At 44.0% G+C, this 25,334-nt stretch overlaps 1 protein-coding gene across 2 annotated transcripts in view; it reads left to right on the top strand.

Annotated features, from left to right (window-relative positions):
• Nucleotides 1-25,334, top strand: part of RAB3D (RAB3D, member RAS oncogene family) — a 219,476-nt gene that overhangs the window by 167,925 nt on the left and 26,217 nt on the right. For both annotated transcript variants that reach the window (XM_078684168.1, XM_078684167.1), the window contains exon 4: nt 22,898-23,022. In XM_078684168.1, the coding sequence (XP_078540294.1) occupies nt 22,898-23,022 (125 nt within the window). The remainder of the gene's footprint in view (nt 1-22,897; nt 23,023-25,334) is intronic.

Below are 25,334 nucleotides of genomic sequence, written 5' to 3'. Positions count from 1 at the left end.
TGCTTCCTTTATGTATTTTTACAATTAGTGCTGTTGATTTTGATCCTGTAACAAATTAGCTTATTAGTTGAGGGACACAGAGCGTAACTACCCACCTCAAGAAGTAACTACAGTCTTTGTCGGGGTGAACTCTCAAAGTATCTAAATTAATCTGAACTCATCCCCCTGGTAGCTATTGCACAGAGCAGACACGCTTAATTTAGAGGCAATGTGTTAAGTACTTAGGCAGTACTAAAACAGTAATAAAGTCAATATGCAAAATAATAAAGATCCCAAAACGATTTTAAAAAACCAGAGCAAAATGTAATAAACAAAATGACAGCAAGATAACAAAATTCCAATAAGGGGAACCGGATCTATGATTTTTAAAGGTTTAGGTAGAAACAGCGCTAAGAAGCACAAAGTGACAATCAAGGGCCGCTTTACAGTGGGACCAAGGCACAATTCAACACTGATTGCGATGGAGTGTGAGTTGGATACTCCAACCAGGGTGGTCCTGGTTGAAGATTTAACTTTAAACTATTTAGTACCAATAGACCAAAGGAGTAAATTTATAAAACCGCCAGGTCCGCAGGAGAGGCAATAAGAGCCTCATAGGGTGGCAGGCAGAGGCCAACAGGAGGCTCCAGTCTAGGTTCAGTTACCACCGGTCAACCAGGCAGTTGCAGGAATAGGCCTATTGTAGCTTGTTGTGTAGTTTAACGGGAGGTCAGCCTTATGACCCTTGGGACCTACATCATTGTCCTAGGTACAAAGGGGAGAGCATGTACCGTCTTCTACACTCTTCTCCAGTCTCAGACAGCAGGTGCAGTCCGCTTCTGATCTTTCTCAGTTCCAGGAGTATTCTGAGGTGGGTACCTGCTGGATATGCAATAGCACAAGTTTGTGGTTGGGAATGGCCCCTGGTGTTGTCCTAATCGATAAGGTAAAGGTTCCTGGGACTAATTCTACCAAATTTCGAATTTTGTAGATGGCCAAAGTCTTAAGTCACACTAAACTTGGTCTCTGAGGGCTGTGTGTGTGTGTGGGGGGTGGGGGGAGGGTTGTGCTACGGTAATACTGGTGTCCGCTCATTTCTAACACTACAATTCCATTTTAGACAGTCGTTGTACCTCCAACAAACTCAGATAAAATCAAAGCTGAGCTTTCAGCAACTAGACCGAGGATACACACAAAGTATTTTGGCATTCTGGTTCCCTCTTTTGAAGCGTGCCCCAGATGTTATATGTAAACCCAGAAGACCATGTCAAAGAAAGTGATTGTGGCTTGTTAAGCTGGCAGGACAAAATGAAGGACCCTACCCAAATGTCATTTACCATTTACTTGGGACATGAGAGGTCTCTTTGAAGTGTGCCCTAGCGGCCATATGAAAATCCCAGGAGACCTTTCAAGCAGGATGTGACATTCAAGAAGGGCTTGAACATGCTAATGTCAAAGGAAAGGCTCCCAGTTCACAGGGATCATCGCTGCTCACTCAGTTCAGCCTAGTGTTTTGGACCTGGGAGCAAGTTTACACCTCATTCATGCTCATTTAAATGCTAGTTACTGGGTGGTCGAAATGAGAGAGAAATATGCAGAGTTCAAGGCATATGAGCTGCAGATTGTATAATTATGCATAGATTGCCATCTGGTGTTGGGCTCGGATGTTTGCATGTTGTTTTTGTCTTCAAAGAAGTCTTGTAGTCACGAGGTTGGTGACTCCTTCTTCGGTCGACAGTGCGCCTGAGCTTCGGCTCCATTGTTAGATTGTTTTTTCCACCATCAAACCATCCGGGATCCTCAAGCTCGATGCCGGAACATACAGCGAGGCACAGGTTCCATTCCAGACATCTTCCATCCAGGTGCCGACAACCTTCCGGAGCCAGAATAGATTCCGGACTCCGAAGTAGACGTCTCCGACACCGAGGATGACATCACCCCGGCTCAAAGGTAACCCTGGGCGAAGGACTTCGCCACGCCCACGAAGTGGGCGTAGTGTTGCCTACTTCGCCCTTTGCAAAGTAGGCGTAGCAGGCAACACTATGCCCACTCTGTGGCCGTAGCGAAGTTGCCCGCCACCCCCCTCCCTCCCGCCCTCCCGAACATAGCTAATTTAAGTATATGCGCAAATAAAAATAAATAAAAGGCACTTACCTTATCCGCTGCGTCCTGGGGCTTCCTCTGCTCGTTCACGCCACCGTCTTGATAACCAATGCGCATGCGCGGCCGCCGGCGCATGCGCATTTCTCGCGAGAAATACTGCTTGTACGACAATCATAATCATTCCGTCCTCATACTCATGCACAGTGACATACATGTCCCACCTCACACCCAAAGCATGAGGCACCAGTCTCCTCCACATGCTCCAAGCACTGTGAAGCACGAGTTCCACCTCACGCCCTAAGCTCAGTGAAGCATCAGTCCCTACTATTTCCCCTTACATAGTGTTTCCCTATTCCCTCATCATCCCCCAAACACAGGCTAGTTGTTCAAGCCTCACACCATAAGGACACTTCAAGAGCCGTGTGACAAGGCTGTATCCCGATTTTGGAAAAGGGGGGTGGTGATGGACAGAGTTTCTGAATTATGCAGAATACTCTTACCAAGTCAAGAGATCATGGTTTTAATCCATCCACGTTTTTTAGCTCAATGCACCATCCCAGCTCAGAACCTGGCTATATGCAAATTAGTCTGTTCCTGTCCCAGTGCATGATGGGAACAGGGCAAACCAAACTACCAAGCCATTTCTTATACTGGTAAGGAAACAAGCTTCCGGGGACCGGTTTCTGGCATCACAGCCTTCTTCGGCCCGGCTTGCTTGAATCCTGATGGTGCAATGAGCAAGGGACTCACGTCTGAGCATACCCTCCCACACATAGTGTGGATAAACCGATTTTGGAAAAGGGGGGTGGTGATGGACAGAGTTTCTGAATTATGCAGAATACTCTTACCAAGTCAAGAGATCATGGTTTTAATCCATCCACGTTTTTTAGCTCAGTGCACCATCCCAGCTCAGAACCTGGCTATATGCAAATTAGTCTGTTCCTGTCCCAGTGCATGATGGGAACAGGGCAAACCAAACTACCAAGCCAATTCTTATACTGGTAAGGAAACAAGCTTCCGGGGACCGGTTTCTGGCATCACAGCCTTCTTCGGCCCGGCTTGCTTGAATCCTGATGGTGCAATGAGCAAGGGACTCACGTCTGAGCATACCCTCCCACACATAGTGTGGATAAACCGATTTTGGAAAAGGGGGGTGGTGATGGACAGAGTTTCTGAATTATGCAGAATACTCTTACCAAGTCAAGAGATCATGGTTTTAATCCATCCACGTTTTTTAGCTCAATGCACCATCCCAGCTCAGAACCTGGCTATATGCAAATTAGTCTGTTCCTGTCCCAGTGCATGATGGGAACAGGGCAAACCAAACTACCAAGCCAATTCTTATACTGGTAAGGAAACAAGCTTCCGGGGACCGGTTTCTGGCATCACAGCCTTCTTCGGCCCGGCTTGCTTGAATCCTGATGGTGCAATGAGCAAGGGACTCACGTCTGAGCATACCCTCCCACACATAGTGTGGATAAACCGATTTTGGAAAAGGGGGGTGGTGATGGACAGAGTTTCTGAATTATGCAGAATACTCTTACCAAGTCAAGAGATCATGGTTTTAATCCATCCACGTTTTTTAGCTCAATGCACCATCCCAGCTCAGAACCTGGCTATATGCAAATTAGTCTGTTCCTGTCCCAGTGCATGATGGGAACAGGGCAAACCAAACTACCAAGCCAATTCTTATACTGGTAAGGAAACAAGCTTCCGGGGACCGGTTTCTGGCATCACAGCCTTCTTCGGCCCGGCTTGCTTGAATCCTGATGGTGCAATGAGCAAGGGACTCACGTCTGAGCATACCCTCCCACACATAGTGTGGATAAACCGATTTTGGAAAAGGGGGGTGGTGATGGACAGAGTTTCTGAATTATGCAGAATACTCTTACCAAGTCAAGAGATCATGGTTTTAATCCATCCACGTTTTTTAGCTCAATGCACCATTCCAGCTCAGAACCTGGCTATATGCAAATTAGTCTGTTCCTGTCCCAGTGCATGATGGGAACAGGGCAAACCAAACTACCAAGCCAATTCTTATACTGGTAAGGAAACAAGCTTCCGGGGACCGGTTTCTGGCATCACAGCCTTCTTCGGCCCGGCTTGCTTGAATCCTGATGGTGCAATGAGCAAGGGACTCACGTCTGAGCATACCCTCCCACACATAGTGTGGATAAACCGATTTTGGAAAAGGGGGGTGGTGATGGACAGAGTTTCTGAATTATGCAGAATACTCTTACCAAGTCAAGAGATCATGGTTTTAATCCATCCACGTTTTTTAGCTCAATGCACCATCCCAGCGTGGAACCTGGCTATATGCAAATTAGTCTGTTCCTGTCCCAGTGCATGATGGGAACAGGGCAAACCAAACTACCAAGCCAATTCTTATACTGGTAAGGAAACAAGCTTCCGGGGACCGGTTTCTGGCATCACAGCCTTCTTCGGCCCGGCTTGCTTGAATCCTGATGGTGCAATGAGCAAGGGACTCACGTCTGAGCATACCCTCCCACACATAGTGTGGATAAACCGATTTTGGAAAAGGGGGGTGGTGATGGACAGAGTTTCTGAATTATGCAGAATACTCTTACCAAGTCAAGAGATCATGGTTTTAATCCACCCACGTTTTTTAGCTCAATGCACCATCCCAGCTCAGAACCTGGCTATATGCAAATTAGTCTGTTCCTGTCCCAGTGCATGATGGGAACAGGGCAAACCAAACTACCAAGCCAATTCTTATACTGGTAAGGAAACAAGCTTTCGGGGACCGGTTTCTGGCATCACAGCCTTCTTCGGCCCGGCTTGCTTGAATCCTGATGGTGCAATGAGCAAGGGACTCACGTCTGAGCATACCCTCCCACACATAGTGTGGATAAACCGATTTTGGAAAAGGGGGGTGGTGATGGACAGAGTTTCTGAATTATGCAGAATACTCTTACCAAGTCAAGAGATCATGGTTTTAATCCATCCACGTTTTTTAGCTCAATGCACCATCCCAGCTCAGAACCTGGCTATATGCAAATTAGTCTGTTCCTGTCCCAGTGCATGATGGGAACAGGGCAAACCAAACTACCAAGCCAATTCTTATACTGGTAAGGAAACAAGCTTCCGGGGACCGGTTTCTGGCATCACAGCCTTCTTCGGCCCGGCTTGCTTGAATCCTGATGGTGCAATGAGCAAGGGACTCACGTCTGAGCATACCCTCCCACACATAGTGTGGATAAACCGATTTTGGAAAAGGGGGGTGGTGATGGACAGAGTTTCTGAATTATGCAGAATACTCTTACCAAGTCAAGAGATCATGGTTTTAATCCAGCCACGTTTTTTAGCTCAATGCACCATCCCAGCTCAGAACCTGGCTATATGCAAATTAGTCTGTTCCTGTCCCAGTGCATGATGGGAACAGGGCAAACCAAACTACCAAGCCAATTCTTATACTGGTAAGGAAACAAGCTTCCGGGGACCGGTTTCTGGCATCACAGCCTTCTTCGGCCCGGCTTGCTTGAATCCTGATGGTGCAATGAGCAAGGGACTCACGTCTGAGCATACCCTCCCACACATAGTGTGGATAAACCGATTTTGGAAAAGGGGGGTGGTGATGGACAGAGTTTCTGAATTATGCAGAATACTCTTACCAAGTCAAGAGATCATGGTTTTAATCCATCCACGTTTTTTAGCTCAATGCACCATCCCAGCTCAGAACCTGGCTATATGCAAATTAGTCTGTTCCTGTCCCAGTGCATGATGGGAACAGGGCAAACCAAACTACCAAGCCAATTCTTATACTGGTAAGGAAACAAGCTTCCGGGGACCGGTTTCTGGCATCACAGCCTTCTTCGGCCCGGCTTGCTTGAATCCTGATGGTGCAATGAGCAAGGGACTCACGTCTGAGCATACCCTCCCACACATAGTGTGGATAAACCGATTTTGGAAAAGGGGGGTGGTGATGGACAGAGTTTCTGAATTATGCAGAATACTCTTACCAAGTCAAGAGATCATGGTTTTAATCCAGCCACGTTTTTTAGCTCAATGCACCATCCCAGCTCAGAACCTGGCTATATGCAAATTAGTCTGTTCCTGTCCCAGTGCATGATGGGAACAGGGCAAACCAAACTACCAAGCCAATTCTTATACTTATCCCTTGCTCATTGCACCATCAGGATTCAAGCAAGCCGGGCCGAAGAAGGCTGTGATGCCAGAAACCGGTCCCCGGAAGCTTGTTTCCTTCCCAGTATAAGAATTGGCTTGGTAGTTTGGTTTGCCCTGTTCCCATCATGCACTGGGACAGGAACAGACTAATTTGCATATAGCCAGGTTCTGAGCTGGGATGGTGCAGTGAGCTAAAAACGGTGATGGATTAAAACCATGATCTCTTGACTTGGTAAGAGTATTCTGCATCATTCAGAAACTCTGTCCATCACCACCCCCCTTTTCCAAAATCGGTTCTATCCACACTATGTGTGGGAGGGTATACTCAGACGTGAGTCCCTTGCTCGTTGCACCATCAGGATTCAAGCAAGCCGGGCCGAAGAAGGCTGTGATGCCAGAAACCGGTCCCCGGAAGCTTGTTTCCTTCCCAGTATAAGAATTGGCTTGGTAGTTTGGTTTGCCCTGTTCCCATCATGCACTGGGACAGGAACAGACTAATTTGCATATAGCCAGGTTCTGAGCTGGGATGGTGCAGTGAGCTAAAAAACGGTGATGGATTAAAACCATGATCTCTTGACTTGGTAAGAGTATTCTGCATCATTCAGAAACTCTGTCCATCACCACCCCCCTTTTCCAAAACAAGGCTGTATCCCTCCACCCTTTACCTCTTCATTTGTTCCCACGGATGCTGCCAACTCCTTCACAACATCAGGTAAGAAGCATGGTAGAAGAAGTGCGCGCACATATCGGAATCTGTTTCCCAGGTTGCAGGAATCCAGTGGCAGGATAGATGTTGGGCATTGAGCACCCAACAGGAGCAAAAACCCCACAACTTCTAACTGAAGAAGGACATTGGAAAAGGGGAAATCTTTTACTGGCATAAAAAAGAAGGTGAGAGACACATGTTACATTCTAGAAGGACCTTCTTGACAACATGGCAGGTCCCAAAGATGGCAACAGAAGAATCCAGTAGTCAAGATGAGTGAGGCACTGGAGCCAATATGAGTGGCACCAGAGAATCCCCGCAGAAGGAAGATCAGAGGCAAGCCCACACCCTGAACACATGGGCAATCATAGCTGCCAGGAAGAGCTGGGTTCCCTCACCTGCCACTGCCGCACTGGGGCTAGTGGAGGAGATGGATTGATGCTGGTGGCAGGCACACACAGTTGTTGTGTTATCTCTGCTGTAAATATCGACCCAAAGCATTGAGCTGTGTGGACGCTGTAAAGTGACAATTTCTAATTCACGACAAGAAACTTCACAGGAGGCTGCCTTGTTGGGCACTGAGAACAGGACACCTGAAGTAATACACCTTCATATGGTGTGAGTCTTCTGTCTTTCTTGTCGTCCATTTTTAAGTCTAACTTCTTACTAGACTCCGTTGCCTCAACCTTCCTGTGGGTGGAAACAACATAGGACGAGACTTGACTGTTCCATCAGAGGCAGGCCACAGATACTACAAGCCCTAGAAATCCGAGCTACCCACTCTCCCCAAATGTCTAATGCTGTAGACCTTAATTTAATGGCACAATGTCTGAACAGGCCTCCCTCACGTCTTCCCTTCCTTTACCACTAGCACTTACACATTGCTTGTACCCGCCACAAGGACAAAGTGGTAACTCCTCACACCCGTAGCAGAGTGCACGCCCAAACCCTCCTTATAACCAGAAGCTCATGCAAGGAGCCGTCATTCATCTGCTCCCCAGACACTTAGCAAGCAGGACCTGCCACTCACTTCTCCTACTCACCGTATATTGAAGGGCACCCAACCCCAATAAACTTCCAGAACAGGATATTCTCCTCACATGATCCCCAGCTCCACCCCAACAGTGTGTGGGATCTGTGAGATTGATGAATAGTGACGAGATTTACAGAGTGCTCCACCTGCTGGATTCCCTTTGCTGGTTATGGAGTCACATGGAATGAACTTGGAGAGAGCTCTGCAAAGCTTTGCAGCAGTTAATAAGGTGCACTTGTGTGCAGTGGGCGGAGAATACTGTAAAATCATTCACCTTCAAGCTCGACAAACAGGCTGCCGCCTTTAATCTGGAAGACCACTATGGTGTTCCTGGAGGATAGAGATCGAACATCTTCTGTAAACATTCATAGCCGGAGCCTGTGATGGCACAGCGAATGGCATGGAGCACCTTAAACTAAATTTTCAGTCTTAGCAGCGACCTACGAATGGAACTACGGGCTTCAGCGACGTGATCTTATTTCTTAAATTGTTTATTCAGACGAATGTCCTCTGCATGGTGCCTCATGTCTCAGGGCAATGGGCACTTTCGCTGAGTGCCCAACTGCGTGTATCTGGTATTCTGGATTTTTGATTTTCAATCTAGCTTGTGACCTGAAGGGGCGCACCCTCGTTGACAGTCAGTGGACTACTGGTGAATATATCTCTTTACATTGCGGATTTTACTCCGCGATGCAAACACAATGCGGTTGTTACAACGACCGTGTTGTCACAATGCACTACCTTTACAACGCAAGTCGTCACAACGACTTGCGCTAGATGGCACGCTGGACTTAGGAACAGTATAATTTACTATTCCAACTCCAGTGTGTGCAACACTAGGGAAAGTGTTGGAATAGTAAATCATACTATTCCTTATCCTAGAGCGCTATCTAACCCAAGTCATTGTAACGACTTGCGTTATAAAGGTAGTGCGTTGTGACAACGCGGTTGTTGTAACAACTGCGTTGTGCTTACATCGCGGAGTAAAATCCGCGATGTAAACTTTGTTTCCCACTACCGGTAGTTGCCACGGGCATGAGCCTATGTGCTGGGTTTATAATTTGTGTATGCATTAGACCATTACAGACATAGCTGCCAAGGTTTCAGATTGCTTAGTTGCGACATTTTCATAATTTCAGTGTAATTATGAGTGACATCCAACGACTATGAGTGGCACTTTCTCACGAGCAAAATCAAGCAATGAAGACGAGGGATTAGGAGGGGGTAACAGAGGCTGGGCCCATGTATTTGCAGAGCTGCGTAAACCTGTAGAAGTGCCCCTTCCTTGCACTTCCAGCCCCCCTCTTCAGATTTCGCCACCACCTCGTCATTCAATCTGTGTGTTGCAAAATGGCTACTGTCTTAAGGCTCTACAAGGAACCAATGTAAGAACCACAGAGGTTGCTTCTGTGCAGGAAAAGGGTGGTTATCATTATATTGTTAAAATATAAAATATCGGAATGAGTATATACTGTGCCACTAGTGTGGTTTTATAGCGCTGTCAAGTGATCTTACTTCAAAAAAAGGGTAATAGTGGACCAGAGAACAAAGTCTGTTTATAAGGCTGTTGATATGGAAGTGACTGAACATCCTTGATTCAGGCTGAATTCTCCCTAACAGGAGCATGCAATCCTCTGGGTCACTACCTGTAAATAAAATATGCTCATCCATACTGACCCTTCACTGTGCTCGTTCACAACAAAAGGAGCTCCTAGCTGCTGTTTATATTTTATTTTACCTTTTCATCAGAAAATGTAATTCTTTTTTCTCATCCAAAACACACTCCACTTAGCAATTTGATTAAAAAGGTAGGAATGAAAACGGTTTGGACTGTTGTAGGCTTGTTTCAGCGCAGTCCTTCAGCACTGACATTCCACATGTAGGACTGCCAATGTGACACGAACCAACACTGCCGTCTAGTGCGGCTGCTGCAAATGTAATGTGGAAGGGTGGCGTGGGGGAGTCGTTGGGGATTAAAAAAATAAAAAGACTGACCTGCCACTTCCACTGCAGCCCGCCTCGGTGCTCCCATCATCCCGGCAGTCCATTGGTCACAAAGCACAGCCTCCCCACCCAATCCAAATGCTGCTCTCATGCTATACCTAGCATAAGAGAAGTTCCAGGATTGGCCTGAGCGGACTGGTCTGAGGCTCGCTCAGGCACAGGGAGGCTGTGCCTTTTCGCCACCTGGCTGTGCAACACAGCTGAGTTGGAGAAACATAAGTGCGCATGTCGTTTTGGCCGTTCTAAGACAGCTGGCCAAACCGACATATGCACTTACAGTGCCCACCACTCCTCCTCCCTGCCATGGCCCAGCCCCACCCTAGACACCATCATTCTGCTCAGTCAGACAGTGATAAATAAAATTATAATAACATTGTTTTAATATTTTATTTATCATCTGCTGGCTCTGAGCAGTGGGGCGACGCTCCTCTGCCATCATTATTCGAGGAGCCGCCCCATGTCTAGTAATAGGGCCAGTACGTGTCTCTGAAAGTGCTCCTCAGTCTTCTGCTGCAGCACCCTTGTCCCTGTGGGACAAGGATCTATAGGTGGTGAGTCAAAGCTGGCCAGACCCCTGACCGCATTCTTCATAAAGAAGTAGCTGATGTAACAAGGTCTTGCAGTTTTAATTAAAAGCAGATTAAGAAAGGGACTCTTCGAGCAAGGGTTTCAAATTGCAACATCTTAACTTTCCCACTTTCATTCTTCACTAGAAACAGAAAAACCCAGCTGAACCCAAATGTAAACCCTACTGAAAAACACAACACACGACCTAAATTAGAGCCTTAGATCCAACACTGCCTACTCTAACAAACTACCTACATATGCGGTTCACTACTGTGGGGAACTTTCATTTCACAAATGAGAAACACTGGAGGCAAACACTCCAATCTAATCTTAATATGTTTACCAAAGAATACAGGCACGCGCAAACCTTGCTGCGCCATTTATCCTCTTTGACCTTCAGCAGCTTTCGACTCTATGATCTATGAAACCTAACATACCGCATACACCACACAGAAACTGGAAATAATGGTCCGGAAAGGATCGCCATCTTCATTTCTGGTGGCACCCACATGATTTTCTTATTTCTTTACTGCTCCCTGTTTCCTTTTACTGCTGAAAGTGTACCCCAGCTCACTTGGGCCTCTCATCTATTCATTTAGACTAACATTTTTATAAGAATGCACATAGTTAAATTGTCAAAAATTATCAATCATGAAAGAGAACGTTAGAAAAGTTGTGTGCAAAATGAAATGTAGCTTCTGCCACTCTGCAAAAGTTAAATGGCCACCTTTCACCTGTTGACTACCATTTTCTTTCTCCTGATAACTGCTTATGGACGAGGGAGCTGTTAGTTGTTTTCAGAGTGCACAAAAATCAATGGGGGCTACTCACAAACTGCATTTTGTATCAGGTTCAGTAGTGCTATAGTGGTACTACTCACATATTACAAAATGCTGTTCACTAACCTATGTGCTTAGGACTCCGCCTCTCCTATCTTTAAAGTGCGGAGATCACATGTGTGCCTATTTTTTAGTAGTAAATATTGGAGGGACGGAGTAGTGGCTGAAGAATGGGTACAACTTACTACCCAAATGGGAGGGGTTTATGGAGGGGTAAGTATGGATTTAGGTAGGGCTAAGGAGTGGCTTAGGGAGAGTCATGCATTCACCCACAAAAAATGAAACCCATTCCTATTCACAAATTGAGCTTCAAAAGATATTGGGGCACATGTATCAAAAATTTTGCGTTCCCAAACAGGCCGATTCACAGAATCTGCCCATTTGCGAACGCAAAAAAGGCTTTTCCCATGTATCAAACCCTATTTTAGCAATTCGATAACCTGTTACTGAATCGCAAAATGGGTTTGCGATTCGGTATTTGGAAGGGGTGTGTTTAAGGCGTCTTTTTCAAATACCGAATCGCAGCGGTATGCATGAATGTTTTGTGACCATGGATGCAGTCGCGAATCATTTGCATTTTACCACCAACTTCAAGTTGGTGGTAACTCATTCGCAAATGGTAAGGGGTTCCCAAGGCACCCCTTCCCTTTTGGGAATGGTGGCGAAAACGTTTTTTGAGAGCAGGCACTGGTCCCATGGACTACAGCTTGTTCTAAAAAAACTGAAAAGAAAACTTTTCATTTTTCTTTTTTAAACTCAACCCGTTTTCCTTTCATGAAAACGGGCTGCATTTAGAAAAAAATGATTGCTTTACTGAAAGAGCAATCATTGACAAGGGGGTCTTCTGACCCCAGCAGACCACCATCCCAGTGATTCTAGGGGTTGCAAATTGCAACCTACCTCATTAATATTCATGAGGTAGGTCGATTTGCGACCCCCTAGGAATCACTAAATGAAACTCTTGGAGTTTCATACATTAGGAATAGCGATTGCCTAATTGTGATTCGTAGGAAATCGCAATTAGGTAACCACTATTCCTAATGGTGATACACCTGGCCCATTATGGCCAAAAATTATTCAAAATATTTGTAAATGTACTCTGACTCATACTTGCAGTAAGTCCACCGTGACACTTGATCAACCACTGACACTGTAACACCCTCCCATAGAAATATTGGGAGACAGAGACCTAAAATAACAACTTTTTAAAAGTATATATACATTTAATTTAATGCTAACAATGACATATATGCACTTAAATACATTTTAGTGTATTATAAAATAATTTAACAGGTATTTTAAAATGTATAAATCAATGTAACTTTAAATTCCACTGCAGAGGTCACTGAAGGGCAATATATATCTGACTCTTTCCAGAGTAGGGGCACTCATCCTATTGCTATTTGCCCTGGCCATGGAGCCACTGGCTGTCAAACTGTGACTCCTTGGAACACAATGGGAAATACCAACCTGTGGCATGCTGCACATAGTGTCCCTATACGCAGTGGATTCTCTGCTCCGCATTAAAGACGCACAAACAGACCTTTCCTCTCTTAGGTAGCTCCTGGAGGGCTTTTCTGTAATCTTAGGTCTACATGTGAAGTGGTCCAAATCTTGCATCTTTCCTTTCACATCAGGATATGGAATACCTCCACACATACAGATCGACAAGAATTTGCAGCACAAGGCCATGTCATTTAGAGATCTGGAAATTAATAAATACCATTTTGTTGAGGATCCTAGGGATGGCAACTTAAGGAGAGCGCCCCATTCGTTTTGCGTGCAATTCGTACTGGGTTATCTTATCCTAGTGGTGATGTGCGGGGTAGCATTTGTTAAGATAGTGGCACTTCTGGATTTATTGTATCATTTCGCCAACATCCCGTTACCCCACCGCTCCCTAGCTGCTTTTTTAAAGACCTCAATCAAATGCTCAGAAAAACTTTATGTAATGGCTTTATATGCCAAGTCACTCTTTCCACCCTTGGAATCCCTGTAGAATCTGGAGGCCTCAGCCCCCCTGACTTTGAACAATATTATTCAGCGGCCCAGCTTTAATGGGTGGCCTGGCTAGGTGGCTAGCAAGTCATTCCTAGTCAGAAAAGGTTGTAGCACCTTCATTTATAGATATGGATTCTTCCACTTTTTGATACTCTCTCCCAGACGCCCACCGTCTCGAACCCCCCCACCCATTGCGTGTTACAGCCTTGTCATGATCATTGCTCTTATCCTCGACACTATTCTCCTACTTGGATTACAGATTAGGAATAGCTGGAATCCTTACTGCCCAGGCTAATTTATGGGCTGAAAGAGGTCTATCCAAGGTATGTGACCTATTTACTAATAATGAATCGATGGAGTTCAAAACATTAGTGAATGATTACGAGATACCCCCTGACCACTTCCTCGCTTCCATATAAATGAAGCAAGTGCTCTGAGATGTACTTAGAAGTTTACTCCTGGAGCCCATACGCTCGAAGTGTATCAGAAACTGTTGACCATGGGGGATAGTCATAGTCTGATCAAAGGTTTCTACAGAGCACATTTACAACACGGTGATCGGAATAGGACTTCTCTTAGCTGGAAGTGGGATTCAGATTTTTCTCGACCATTTCATAATGCCAAATGGCAAAGGGCATTGAGATACCCATATAAAATGTCAAAATACATCCCGTTCAGCATGTTGAACAGAGCATACATGACACGTAAACATATTAGCAGGATATACCCTGGTGCGAATTCGGATTGTCCCCGTTGTCATGAATCAGATGACAATCTGCCCCATATGCTCTGGACTTGCAGTTCTTTAATCCATTACAGGACTAAAATTAGAGATATTTCCCCTCACAATAGGCTGACCGCTGGTCAATTCGCTAGACTGCATAATACTGAGGCTCGTCCCTCTGCCCAAAACTGACACAGCTGCAAAAAAGTTTATCAATTTTTGGTTCAAAGGAGCATTATGATAAACTGTAAGAGCCCCTCTTCTCCCGCAGTAGAGACTTAGGGTAAAGTCTTACATTTTTGGCTGATATCGGAGCGTACCCAACTCTACAGTGAGGAGTAGGCAGGCTTGATGAAGCATTTTATAATAGAGGCATGGAATTTACTGATGGAAGAAGTTCAATCCCTTCATTACTCCACCACTCAAATTACTTTAATATTTTTACTGTACTATTTCAACACTAATCCTTTATGGGTTCTGGAGTAGCGTGCTACACACCGAAAAAGCGCTTTGACGCCTCGTCAGACATAGTAAGCGCTATATAAATGCAATTACAATAGAATACAATACTATAGTCTATAGTTATACCCTTAGCTGTGTTCTTTCATTTCCCTTAAAGCTGTAAATGGCCTATTTAAGACAGACGTCGCGGATTTAAGGGCCTATATAGTTGATATTATTGAGCGCATTGATATGACACAATGTTTATACAGACTCCTGGAGGAGGTGAGGGTTAGTGGGAGTTTTGTGTTTATCTTTTCCAATGAAGAAAGTAAGTGCACATTGTCATTTGCATTTTGCAATTCTGTGTTTTCTGTTTAGTTATCAACTAGCCGGATTTGCCATAAAATCCATCACCTACTGTATAATTTGCTGATTTTAACAAACAGATTGTTTCTATCTCAAACCGATCACAAGTTACTAAAAAGCTAGCAAAGCTGGTTGCTGTTCAATTAAAAGCCTTCAAACATATTGACTAGTCAATTTTAAGTTGCTTATTCCTTTGTTTGAGCGTTAATCTGGAACTAAAGAGTTGAATAATTTGCCCAGACAGTGTTAACGTGTGTACAGATGACAAAATAATGAAGTAATACTATCAAAAGATGTCCTGCATTATGCTGCATAATTTGTGTTTTGTTGCCACACAATGTTGTCAATGCTGCCTCATACTTTGGTTCTTCCCTGTCGTATAATTCCAGTATGTATGTATGTATTAGATATTTATTGAGCGCATATATCACCCATAGGTCTCATACCGCTAGCCGAAAAAGCAGAAAACTAGAAAAGGACAGGGCAGAGCGTTAGAATAACCATGTTTTGAGAGCTTTACGTAATGTTTTGTAGTTGGTTTCTAGGCGGAGCTGTACAGGTAGTGCGTTCCATAGCTCAGGTGCGATTCTGGAGAAGGACCTACAGCTGTTCCTTACAGTGCGGACCTTGGGGATGGTTAAAAAGTGTTTGCTGTTAGAGCGAAGGGTTCTAACTGGCTGGTATTTGGTCAGTTTCTTTGCAAGATAGATTGGTCCTTTATTGTTGAGAGTTTTATGTACCAAGCAACATAGCTTGAAATTAATCCTCTTTCTGATAGGGAGCCAGTGGAGAGTCTTTAGACTGAGAGCCGATGGAGAACGGGGAGGGGGGGGGGCTAGATTTAAGAGCAGCCTAGCCGCGGTGTTCTGCAGAGTCTGAAGCTTGGACAAAAGTTTTTCGTTTATAGATGCAAACAGCGCATTTCCATAGTCCAGGTGATTAATGATTCATCCCTGAACAAGGGGCATACGAGAACAAAGGGGAATCAATTTAAATATTTTTCTGAGAGATCGCATTAGGCCGTAGCTTGTACGTAACACGAAATGTACGTGGTCGGCCATGGAGAGTTTCTTTTCCATTACCACTCCTACATTGCGGACTGCTGTCTTGGGTGGGGGGCACAACCCCAGTGAGGGCGGCCACCAGTCGGAGGACCAGAAGTGTTGAGCATCACCAAAGAGCATGATCTCTGTCTTGATCGCATTGAGCAGGAGATGGTTGTTAGACTTCCAGTCTTTAACAGTTGACATACACAGTTTAAATCTGTGTTGTGTATTGGTGTGATCAGGACCGAGAGTGATTAATAGTTGGGTATCGTCGGCGTAAGACACAGTGTCAAAACCATGTGCTCTGATTTTTTTAGCCAAAGATGACACATATAGGTTAAAACGTGTAGGGCTTAGAATTGATCCCTGGGAGACTGTCTGGCATCTAGAGAGAGCTTGGTTTTATCGAATATCTAGACCAGAGCCGTTTCGGTGCTGTGATGAGACCGGAAACCTAACTGTGATGGATCTAGGAGGTTGTTACTTTCTAGATGTTGAGATAGTTGGTTATTAATCATTGACTCCATTACTTTGCCAAACAGGGGTAGAAGAGAAATTGGTCTATAGTTAGATAGTTGTTTGGGGTCAGCTGATGGTTTTTTCAAAATCGGTCTAACAACTGCTATTTTCCAGTGTGAAGGTACTGTGGATTGTGATAGTGAAAGGTTAAGAATTTTGGTTAGATTGGGAATAAGAGCTAGTCCAATCTTGGATACACTCTGAGAGGATGCTGGGTCAGTCGGTGAGCCAGATTTCATCTTTCTTAATGTTGCTGCGGTATCTTCCTCTGTTATTGTACTGAATTCTTTGAGGGAGTTGGTATACCTGGGGAGAGTTTCAACAGGACTTTGCTGTGGTGACGTGTTTATCGATTGGGGGAATAATTTGTGGATGTCATTTATTTTGTTTACGAAAAAAGCTGAAAGGGAGTCCACCCACTCCTGGGAGGCAGTGTGAGATGGCAGGCAGGTGGGTGGGTTGGTAAATTCCTTCACAATCTTATATAGCTCTTTATGAGAATTGGAGGCTTGTTTTATTCTGTTTCCTAGATAGGCGCTCTTGGCCATGGCTATGTTTTCCATGCAGTGGTGATGTAATGTTTTGTAATGATGTCTGTCCGTAATATCTTTTGTTAGTCTCCATTTGTGTTACGCCTTCCTTACGGCGAGTTTCTCGCTTTTTAAGTCAGGGGTGTACCAGGGGGACAGTTTCTTCGGGCATTTAGTTTTTTTCTTAGGAGCAATACTGTCAAGGGACGTGCTGATAGCTATCTCAAACCTTTTGGCTGCCTGGTTGACATTAGTCATTTCGGACTGAGAAAGGGGAACAAAGTTTGTAGTGAAAGATTCTAGATTTATCCAGTGGCCCTGCTTATTATGAAAGACTTGCTAAGTATTCTGCTCCATGTTACTTGTGAAGAAATTTCATATATACCGGCGGCAATAGGATTTGCCAATGAAAATATATTCAAAAACAGCATTAATGTGACTTTAAATTTTGCAAAAATAATAAAATTCCTTTTCATTTATTCCTTAAATAACTTTAAGTAAGTTTTAATGCATTATAAATAAATATTAACACTGTTTTACAAACTAATTTTAATGAAATATCTGTACATTTTTTGTATTTTTTTGTTACATATATAAATATAAAACACATTTTCATTAATGTGTCCGTATGCGGCACATTTAAGCAGTTTTTACCTTTTTTAAAATAAAAAATGACCCATTAGTCCATATTTACCAAAAGATACATTTGGCTGGAAACACCAATATAATACATCCGCGGCCCAAATAAGGAAAATAATTTCCAAAGGTAGGAAAGATGGCGCAGCTGGGCCTAGCGGTATTCCGCCGGCCCTCTTTAAACTCGAACCAGAATACTGGGCTGACATGTTGATCCCCCTCTATTCGTCCGTCAATAACTCTCAGCGCTTTCCTGCCTCATGGAGGGGCTCAATCATTTCACCGATTTACAAGGCGGGGGATAGAACATTCCCAAACAACTACCGCCTGATTGCACTCCTTGACATTGAGGCTAAATACTTTGCAGGCCTCCTATTGATCCAGCTGCGAGAATGGGCGCAAACCTAAGCTTAATACCATCCAGCCAAACAGGATTTTGTAAAGACATGGGTACAACAACTAACCTGATAGCCATTTCGCTACTCATTGACAAGGCTAGGGCGACCAAACAGGCTCTCCACCTCTGTTTTGTGGACTTCAAGGCGGCCTTTGACAATGTCAACCGAGGAATCCTCTGGCGAAAACTGGCCTCCTGGGGGATCCCCTCGCCTCTACTAAGCCTCCTGATTGAATTGCACACGAACACGTGGGTCCAGGTAAAGCTTGGGAACGGATCGCACCTCTCTAGGCGTATTCCTACCACAAAGGGCCTAAAGCAGGGGTGCGTGTTAGCTCCAACCCTTTTCAATCTATTTACAGCTGACCTGCCACCTGCCCTAGAGGCTTGCAATTCCCATGCCCCCCGCTTAGGGGGCAAAGCGCTGCCCAGCATATCCTACGCGGACGATGTGGTCCTGGTTAGCCACACGAAAGTTGGTCTTCAAAATCTTATTAACACGCTTCATGGTTATGCCGCCGAAAACCTGCTAGAAGTGAATATCAGCAAGACGAAAGTTCTATCCATAACTGGGAACAAAAAGTCGCACACTTGGTCGCTTGGCACAAAAGTAATTTCAAACTGCTCTGAATATAAATATCTTGGGATCCTAGTTGACAAAGGCGGCCGCTTCCTAAACCAACTAGAGGCCATCAAGAGGAAAGGCATGCTAATAACCACGACACTGAAACAGCTAAAATCCAACTTGAGGGGTGAGACTCTACTGCCACTACTTCGAGTAGCTAAAATCAAAATAGAGTCATCAATTACGTACGGCAGCGAGGCCCTAAGAGAAACTGACGCAAAACATCTGGACACATCTATTTTAAAGGCCTATAGACTTCTCTTCAACTTGCCATCCTATACTTCGCAAGCCCAGATTCGGCTAGAATTTGGCCTGACATGCCAAACGCTTGCACGAAGAGGGTCATACATTAAGTGCTGGCATAAATTAAAGAACTCTTCGGAAAACACCTTGAACCGACAGCTCTGGCAAGACATGATTGGTTCATCCAGAATGCCGGCGAAAAAATACTTAGAGGAGTCCCTGACCATCACAGGACTGAAAGAGCTATGGGAGACTCCTCTATCGCACGCGCAATTCAAGCACATAGTGAACAAGAGCTTAAAGAGACACTCGCATGTCGAGGACAAAGCCGCTTTTTCTCATAGGCACCATGCCTGGATGACCCTGTGTACCTATAAAACACCGGGGCTCCAAGCATATTTTGGCCTGGGGTATGGCCGGAAAACTAAAGAAGCCCTTTTAAAATATAGGCTAGGGATCCTACCGGCCATCCCTCACCTACCACCGTGGCTGAGACTGAACCACGGGTCCAAATGCCGGCTTTGCGGTATAGGGTTCGAAGACTTAGAACATCTACTATGCATTTGTTCGAGGATGAATGAGGAAAGAGTAGCCCTGTTGAAAACAGCTTTTAACGAACTAGGAGTCCGCACACGCAGACAAGCCGTCCTCGCCTGTTTTGATCCTGGTCTCCCGCCACTAAACGGGAAGCTGGTGAAATTCCTGAAACTAGCAGAACAGAAACAAACAATCGAGGCACTTGGATAAGAGGAAACCTCAGGCTTATATCAAGCTACCATGAACAACACGCCCCACCCGCATTTATACTGTTTTTTACCTTTTTCATTCTTCTTAATCAAAATTCTTGCTTTCAAAGTTTTCCTTTAACTTCTCTTGTGGAGACTTGTTTTTAAATGCATTTTTTGTAATGGTTTTTATTAACCTAAAAACAATAAAAATGTACTTACAATATAATACATTCTATACTCTATACTAAAGGAACATCTTCACGGAAAATGTAGCCGCTGATATACTGTGCAGTAACAGTGCCAAAATGGCACTGCACATTTAAGAATTGCAGAAGTTGCCACCCTTCTCATCGTGCAATACAGCGTTTGTGAGGCAATTCCCGTTGGCACATTTTTTAAAGTGTAAGGCTCAGTGCTTTTAAATCATTTCTGCTCAGATCTCAGGAACAGGGATATGAGGGCTCTTTACGGATTGTAGAGAATACCCATGACAGTGAAGTAGTATTACATGTAAGTATCTTTTCCTTCACTATCATAGAATTCTCTCTAAAATCCATAAATAGTTAAACTACAATTATCAAGATAAGTAAAGCCCACCCCAGAGGAGGGTCAAAGTAATAGGTGAAAAGAGCTAATGTTTAAGCAAATATTTAGGTTGTAAGTCCGTGTGTCACAATCAATACAGTATAAGTTAGTGAAAGTATAACATGATTTGCAAGTTGCTGCTCTGCAGATTTCTGGAAAATTGACATTCATCATTAAAGCAGCTGAAGGGGCTATTCTTCAGGTGAAATGTATCTTGGGTGCATGCCCAGTAATTAAATGTTAGAGTTATGTATACATGTATTAGCGTCCTACGTAAAATGTTTGCAAATTACCCAGCCAATCAGACTGCTTTACTTGCAGGCTGCAGCTGGCATTACAGGCAGAGAAGGAGCACTCCGTGGCTGCCAGCTCCTATCGTCCCCCCGGGGCGGTGCTTGAGCCCTGTCTAACCTGCTGTTTTATTGTTTAACCCCTTGGCCGCGGTGGTAATTCCGCCGCGGCGCTAGGGTGCAGGGGGGCCGCGCGGCGCCGCCATGCACGTGACGGAACCACTCCGTCACGAGCTGCGGTGGCGCTGTGCTTGGACGGAATGGTTCCGTCACGGCCCCACCCGCTCAATAGGACGCGCCACGCAGGCGCATAATCAGCGCCGCGCAGGCGCGGCGGCAGGGCCATGACGGAACCATTCCGTCACCAGCACAGCGCCACCGTGGCTCGTGACGCAATGGTTCCGTCACGAGCACGCAAAGGGTTAATGTCTGACTCAACAAGAGGTCAATCGCTTCCTCAGCAGCACAGCTCTGTTTATTGTAAGCAAGACAGTCTCTTAGTGGTGCTGTGCCATCCCCTCCCCATCCTCAGTTAAAGGAAATGTAAGCCCTAACAGCCTTGGTAAACCTTTCAAAAAGTATATAAAGTTAAATGTTATTTTATTTTTTTTACTGGGCATTTGGGAGTAGTTTTCCTTTAAGTGAAGGAAGGAAAGTGGTTGGAACGGAGCCGTGATGAAGGATGTATCGCCACAATGAGAATTGATCAATGCGTTTGATCAGAGCAGAACTGCTGGGCCGCTTTGCGAAAGTATCCTCACGTGGTCGATTGAAATCGAGAAGGGGCTGCACCTTATCGATTTTGACCAGCAATGTGAGGATTAATGATGCCAGCAGACCACCATACACCTCTGGCAACCTTAACCTGCAGGATCTGGACCACACTGATTTCAAATGTCCCCTACTTGACTGATATAATTGAAATGCGTCCTGATGGTGAGCCTATATTTATAATGGATCAAACGCTGTCAACATATAATACGGGTCCGGCCATATTTGGTTCATTTGTACCATGTGGGTCCTTTTGACCTGTGATACACATAGTTATACATTATGCTTAAATATCATGATTGGTTGAGCAACAAGCAGCACAGCTTTTCCGCCCGACCGAAATTCCATGTACATTTTGTCTCTATATATGTTCTAATTTTGATTAAAACTTGTCTCAATATATAATATTTGTTCAAATCACAATACTAATGTTGTCATAGGGATGGGATCACTGTGGTTTGAAATATTACTGTTACACCAGGCCCCTAGTAACCTCTTGGGTTTCCATTCTACTATAAATACACATTCAAACGAGTTCTGAGCATGTTATGATAGAGAAACTCAGTTTACTTTCATGATATTCTAAGTTATCACTGTTTCCACGATGCAAAACAATGAGCTATCTCTGCAGCTTAACAAAACCCTAGTAGGCCGCGTTGCATCTACATTCCTTTACAGACCACACCCGTAGCAGTCCTGAAAGATACTGAGGAGGTGTTTGTCAAAAGAATGGTTTTTTAATCCAAACAATCATTTTATTGTATTGATATTTACATGTGGGTTTCCATACACCTTGTAAAGCCTGAAGAGTTTTCCATTCCTGAAATGGAACCCCCACCGAATCTGTAACATCAAACTTTATTACTTTCGAAAATACAATTCTAGTAATCCCCAGCAGAGCATATCAGGGCAGCTCAAGCTCAGACAAAGGGTTAAATGGGGGGTTTCTTCTGATATTCTATCGAAGGACCTATGCAAGAATTGATCCGATTGATTGTTGAAGACGATACAGTATAAATACTTCATTTATTGAATAGTTATTATAATCATCACAATGTAATATTTTAAATCACAAAAACATTTTAGTGCTTTACTCTAATATGTCCCTCACCTGTACCAATGTTGTAAATACAGAAAGATTGCCTCAAAACAGTGGCTACGATTCACAGTAAGCTTTTATTGTTCATGTAAATGTATGTACTATAACGTCTCGAGATCAGCATAGTTTTATTTCTGTATTGATACCGAGGGCTGCGGAGGGCGATCCACCAGTACTTGCAATATTGGTGGGCGTGGAGGCTAATTTGTTGCATTCTTTAAAGCAATTTAAAGTGTTAAGGATATTATATGCGATTATATTTTTATGGTTATTAACACTATTCATAAATAAATAAATGAAAATGAAAATGCAGTGTAACCCACCCAATGATTTCCTGCTCGCTAAATGCAATGTGCATTAAGTATACATCATAGTTATAATAACCCAGCGTAGACAAGCATTCAGGTTTGCAACGCTAGACCTTCTTGGGAAGAGACTGTGTGTTGGTGCCTTGTGCTGGGAAGAGATTCTTGAAGAATTTGACAATATTCTCTTGTCTGTCCTGGATATGCGCAGGGCGACTCAGATCAAGACCTACTCGTGGGACAACGCCCAAGTGATACTGGTCGGCAACAAGTGTGACCTGGAGGACGATCGCCTAATTCCTACTGAGGATGGGAAGCGGCTGGCAGACGAACTAGGTGAGGCAACTATGCATGATACATTGTGTCTTTTTCATATGAATGCAGACTCAGAGTAAAGTGGAACCCGGTGGTTAAGTGCCGACGTGCAACAAGCCCACGGGGTATATAACGCTGTGGATGCACTTCCTTTTCACTAATACTGACTGTCCGTGCTTAAATTTGCTCTTACGGGGCTACTCACCTGCGGGAAACAACCTTTACAACGCAACTTTTACAACGCACTACCATTACAACGAAACTTTTACAACACAACATCCATTACAACACATGCAATTACAACGCAACCATTACAACGCATGCAATTACAACGCACACCACTACAACGCATGTCATTACAACTCAGTCATTACAACGCATACCATTACAACGCATAACATTACCATCTAACACTTACCCTACTGTTGCACCCCCTGGAGTTAGAATAGTAATTTTTACCCCTACACTATCCAACACTTACCCTACTGTTGCACCCCCTGGAGTTAGAATAGTAATTTTTACCCCTACACTATCCAATCCTTACCAAACATGCAATGTAATGTTATGCGTTGTAATGGTATGCGTTGTAATGGAATGCATTGTAAATGTAGTTTTTAAAATTTCGTTGTATTGGCATGCGTTGTAATGGATATTGCGTTGTAAAAAATGCGTTGTAAAGTTATGCGTTGTAAAAGTGTGCGTTGTTACGTCATACATCCCTCACCTACACCAGTTCCATCCATGCCTTGCAGACTATAGGAGCCCGGGCATCTGTTGGCGATGTGGCAGGCCATCAAAGGTATAGAATAGCAGGCAAACTACCACTATTTTTAGTTACCCATTTCTAGTAACTGAAGAAATGGCAGGCTGTGGATGTGAACTTGTTTTGTAGAAATAATATGTTACATCAGGCTTATTGTGTGATTGTTTCCTTTTTCCTTGTTAAAGACACGGAGGCGAGTATTATGCTTTTATTTTTTGCTTTAATTCAATAGGAGCCAGGTAATTAAATGGTTAACAGACAGTAAAGAAAAAAACTACTCATCCCAGCATACCTCGGTGATGAACTACAAACGGAGGCCACACAGATGATACACTAGTGTCTCTATAAATAGCCCCCCAAAATCATTGTCCTTCCTCTTTCTTATTGTGTGAGGCTTGTCGTCCAGTTACCAAAGGGAAAATAATAAAGAAGATGCAGATAAACAGAAGAAAAAAAAACTAAAATCTGTTTCAGTTGGTCTATATCATCAATTCGGTTGGGGAATCATTGTTTGAGGATCTGCAATAAGACACGGGCAGTAATAATCACAATGAGTGTGTGTGAAAAAGAAAAAAAACATATTGACAGTGGCGGGATAATACTTGCCTCCGTGTGTTTAGTAAAATTGGGATTTTCCTACATGTTTAATTGGAAAATCCGCACTTTATGTCCAGGCTTGAGGCTGGTACTCTGCTTATTTTAAAGCAAATCAGCTACTGCAAAAGAAGCAAAACTGGTTTGCCATAAAATGTTTTGAAAGTAGAATTTAAAAACCAGTTGTCTACTGCCAGAATATCTACCAGTGATGCTTTAGAAGCCATGGCCCTCAAGAAGAATGAGGACCAAAAATGGAAATATTCAATGCCGCTTTGGGACATGACACATTTCAGCCATATTGCCAAAGTGGGGGAAGACACAGGAAAATGTAATTCATTAAGGAAAATAAGTAATTGACCGGAAGAAGTCCTGAAAGAAGCCTTCCTGGATTCATATTCCTTAAGACATTAAATGATGCACAGCTTTGGAGACTGTTGGAAAGCAAGATACGCCACGGAAGAAATCATCATTTTAGTTCTTCTGGAGATAGCGAAGTATATTCCCGAAGGAGTAAACTGCCTGCCTGAAAGATCAAAAGCCCTGATGTCAGAAATGTGTTTAAATGAAATAAGACATAGTAATATCGTCAGTTTTGCAGACAACACTTTGCGAGATAAATTGGCATTATCAAGCCAACTTGTGAACTTAAAACACATCATTAACATCCCATACAACTGTTTATTTAGAGGCGGTGAAATACTTAGCCTTATTCCTTGGAGGAGTTTGTGGATGAGTGGGTGTTCTCCCACCGGCTTACATACGATATAAATATGCTGTACAGAAACTGCTGATCTATTTGTATTGACCGTTCTGTAAGACGTGCCTGAAGCTGCTAGGTTACCCAGAAAATTAACTATGGTAGTATTATTTGATGAAAAGGGATCCAAATGGGATCCCAAACACCAGCGAGACCAAGAATTCCAGGCTGACTTTTACACCCTAGAAGTTCCTGGTGCCCAGGATTTGGCAATGA

This window comes from Lissotriton helveticus, chromosome 1_1 (assembly GCF_964261635.1).
Source record: "Lissotriton helveticus chromosome 1_1, aLisHel1.1, whole genome shotgun sequence".
NCBI classification, from domain to species: Eukaryota; Metazoa; Chordata; class Amphibia; order Caudata; family Salamandridae; genus Lissotriton; species Lissotriton helveticus.
The sequence above is the reverse complement of the archived record's forward strand: the minus strand, read 5'-3'. Positions and strand labels throughout refer to the sequence as shown.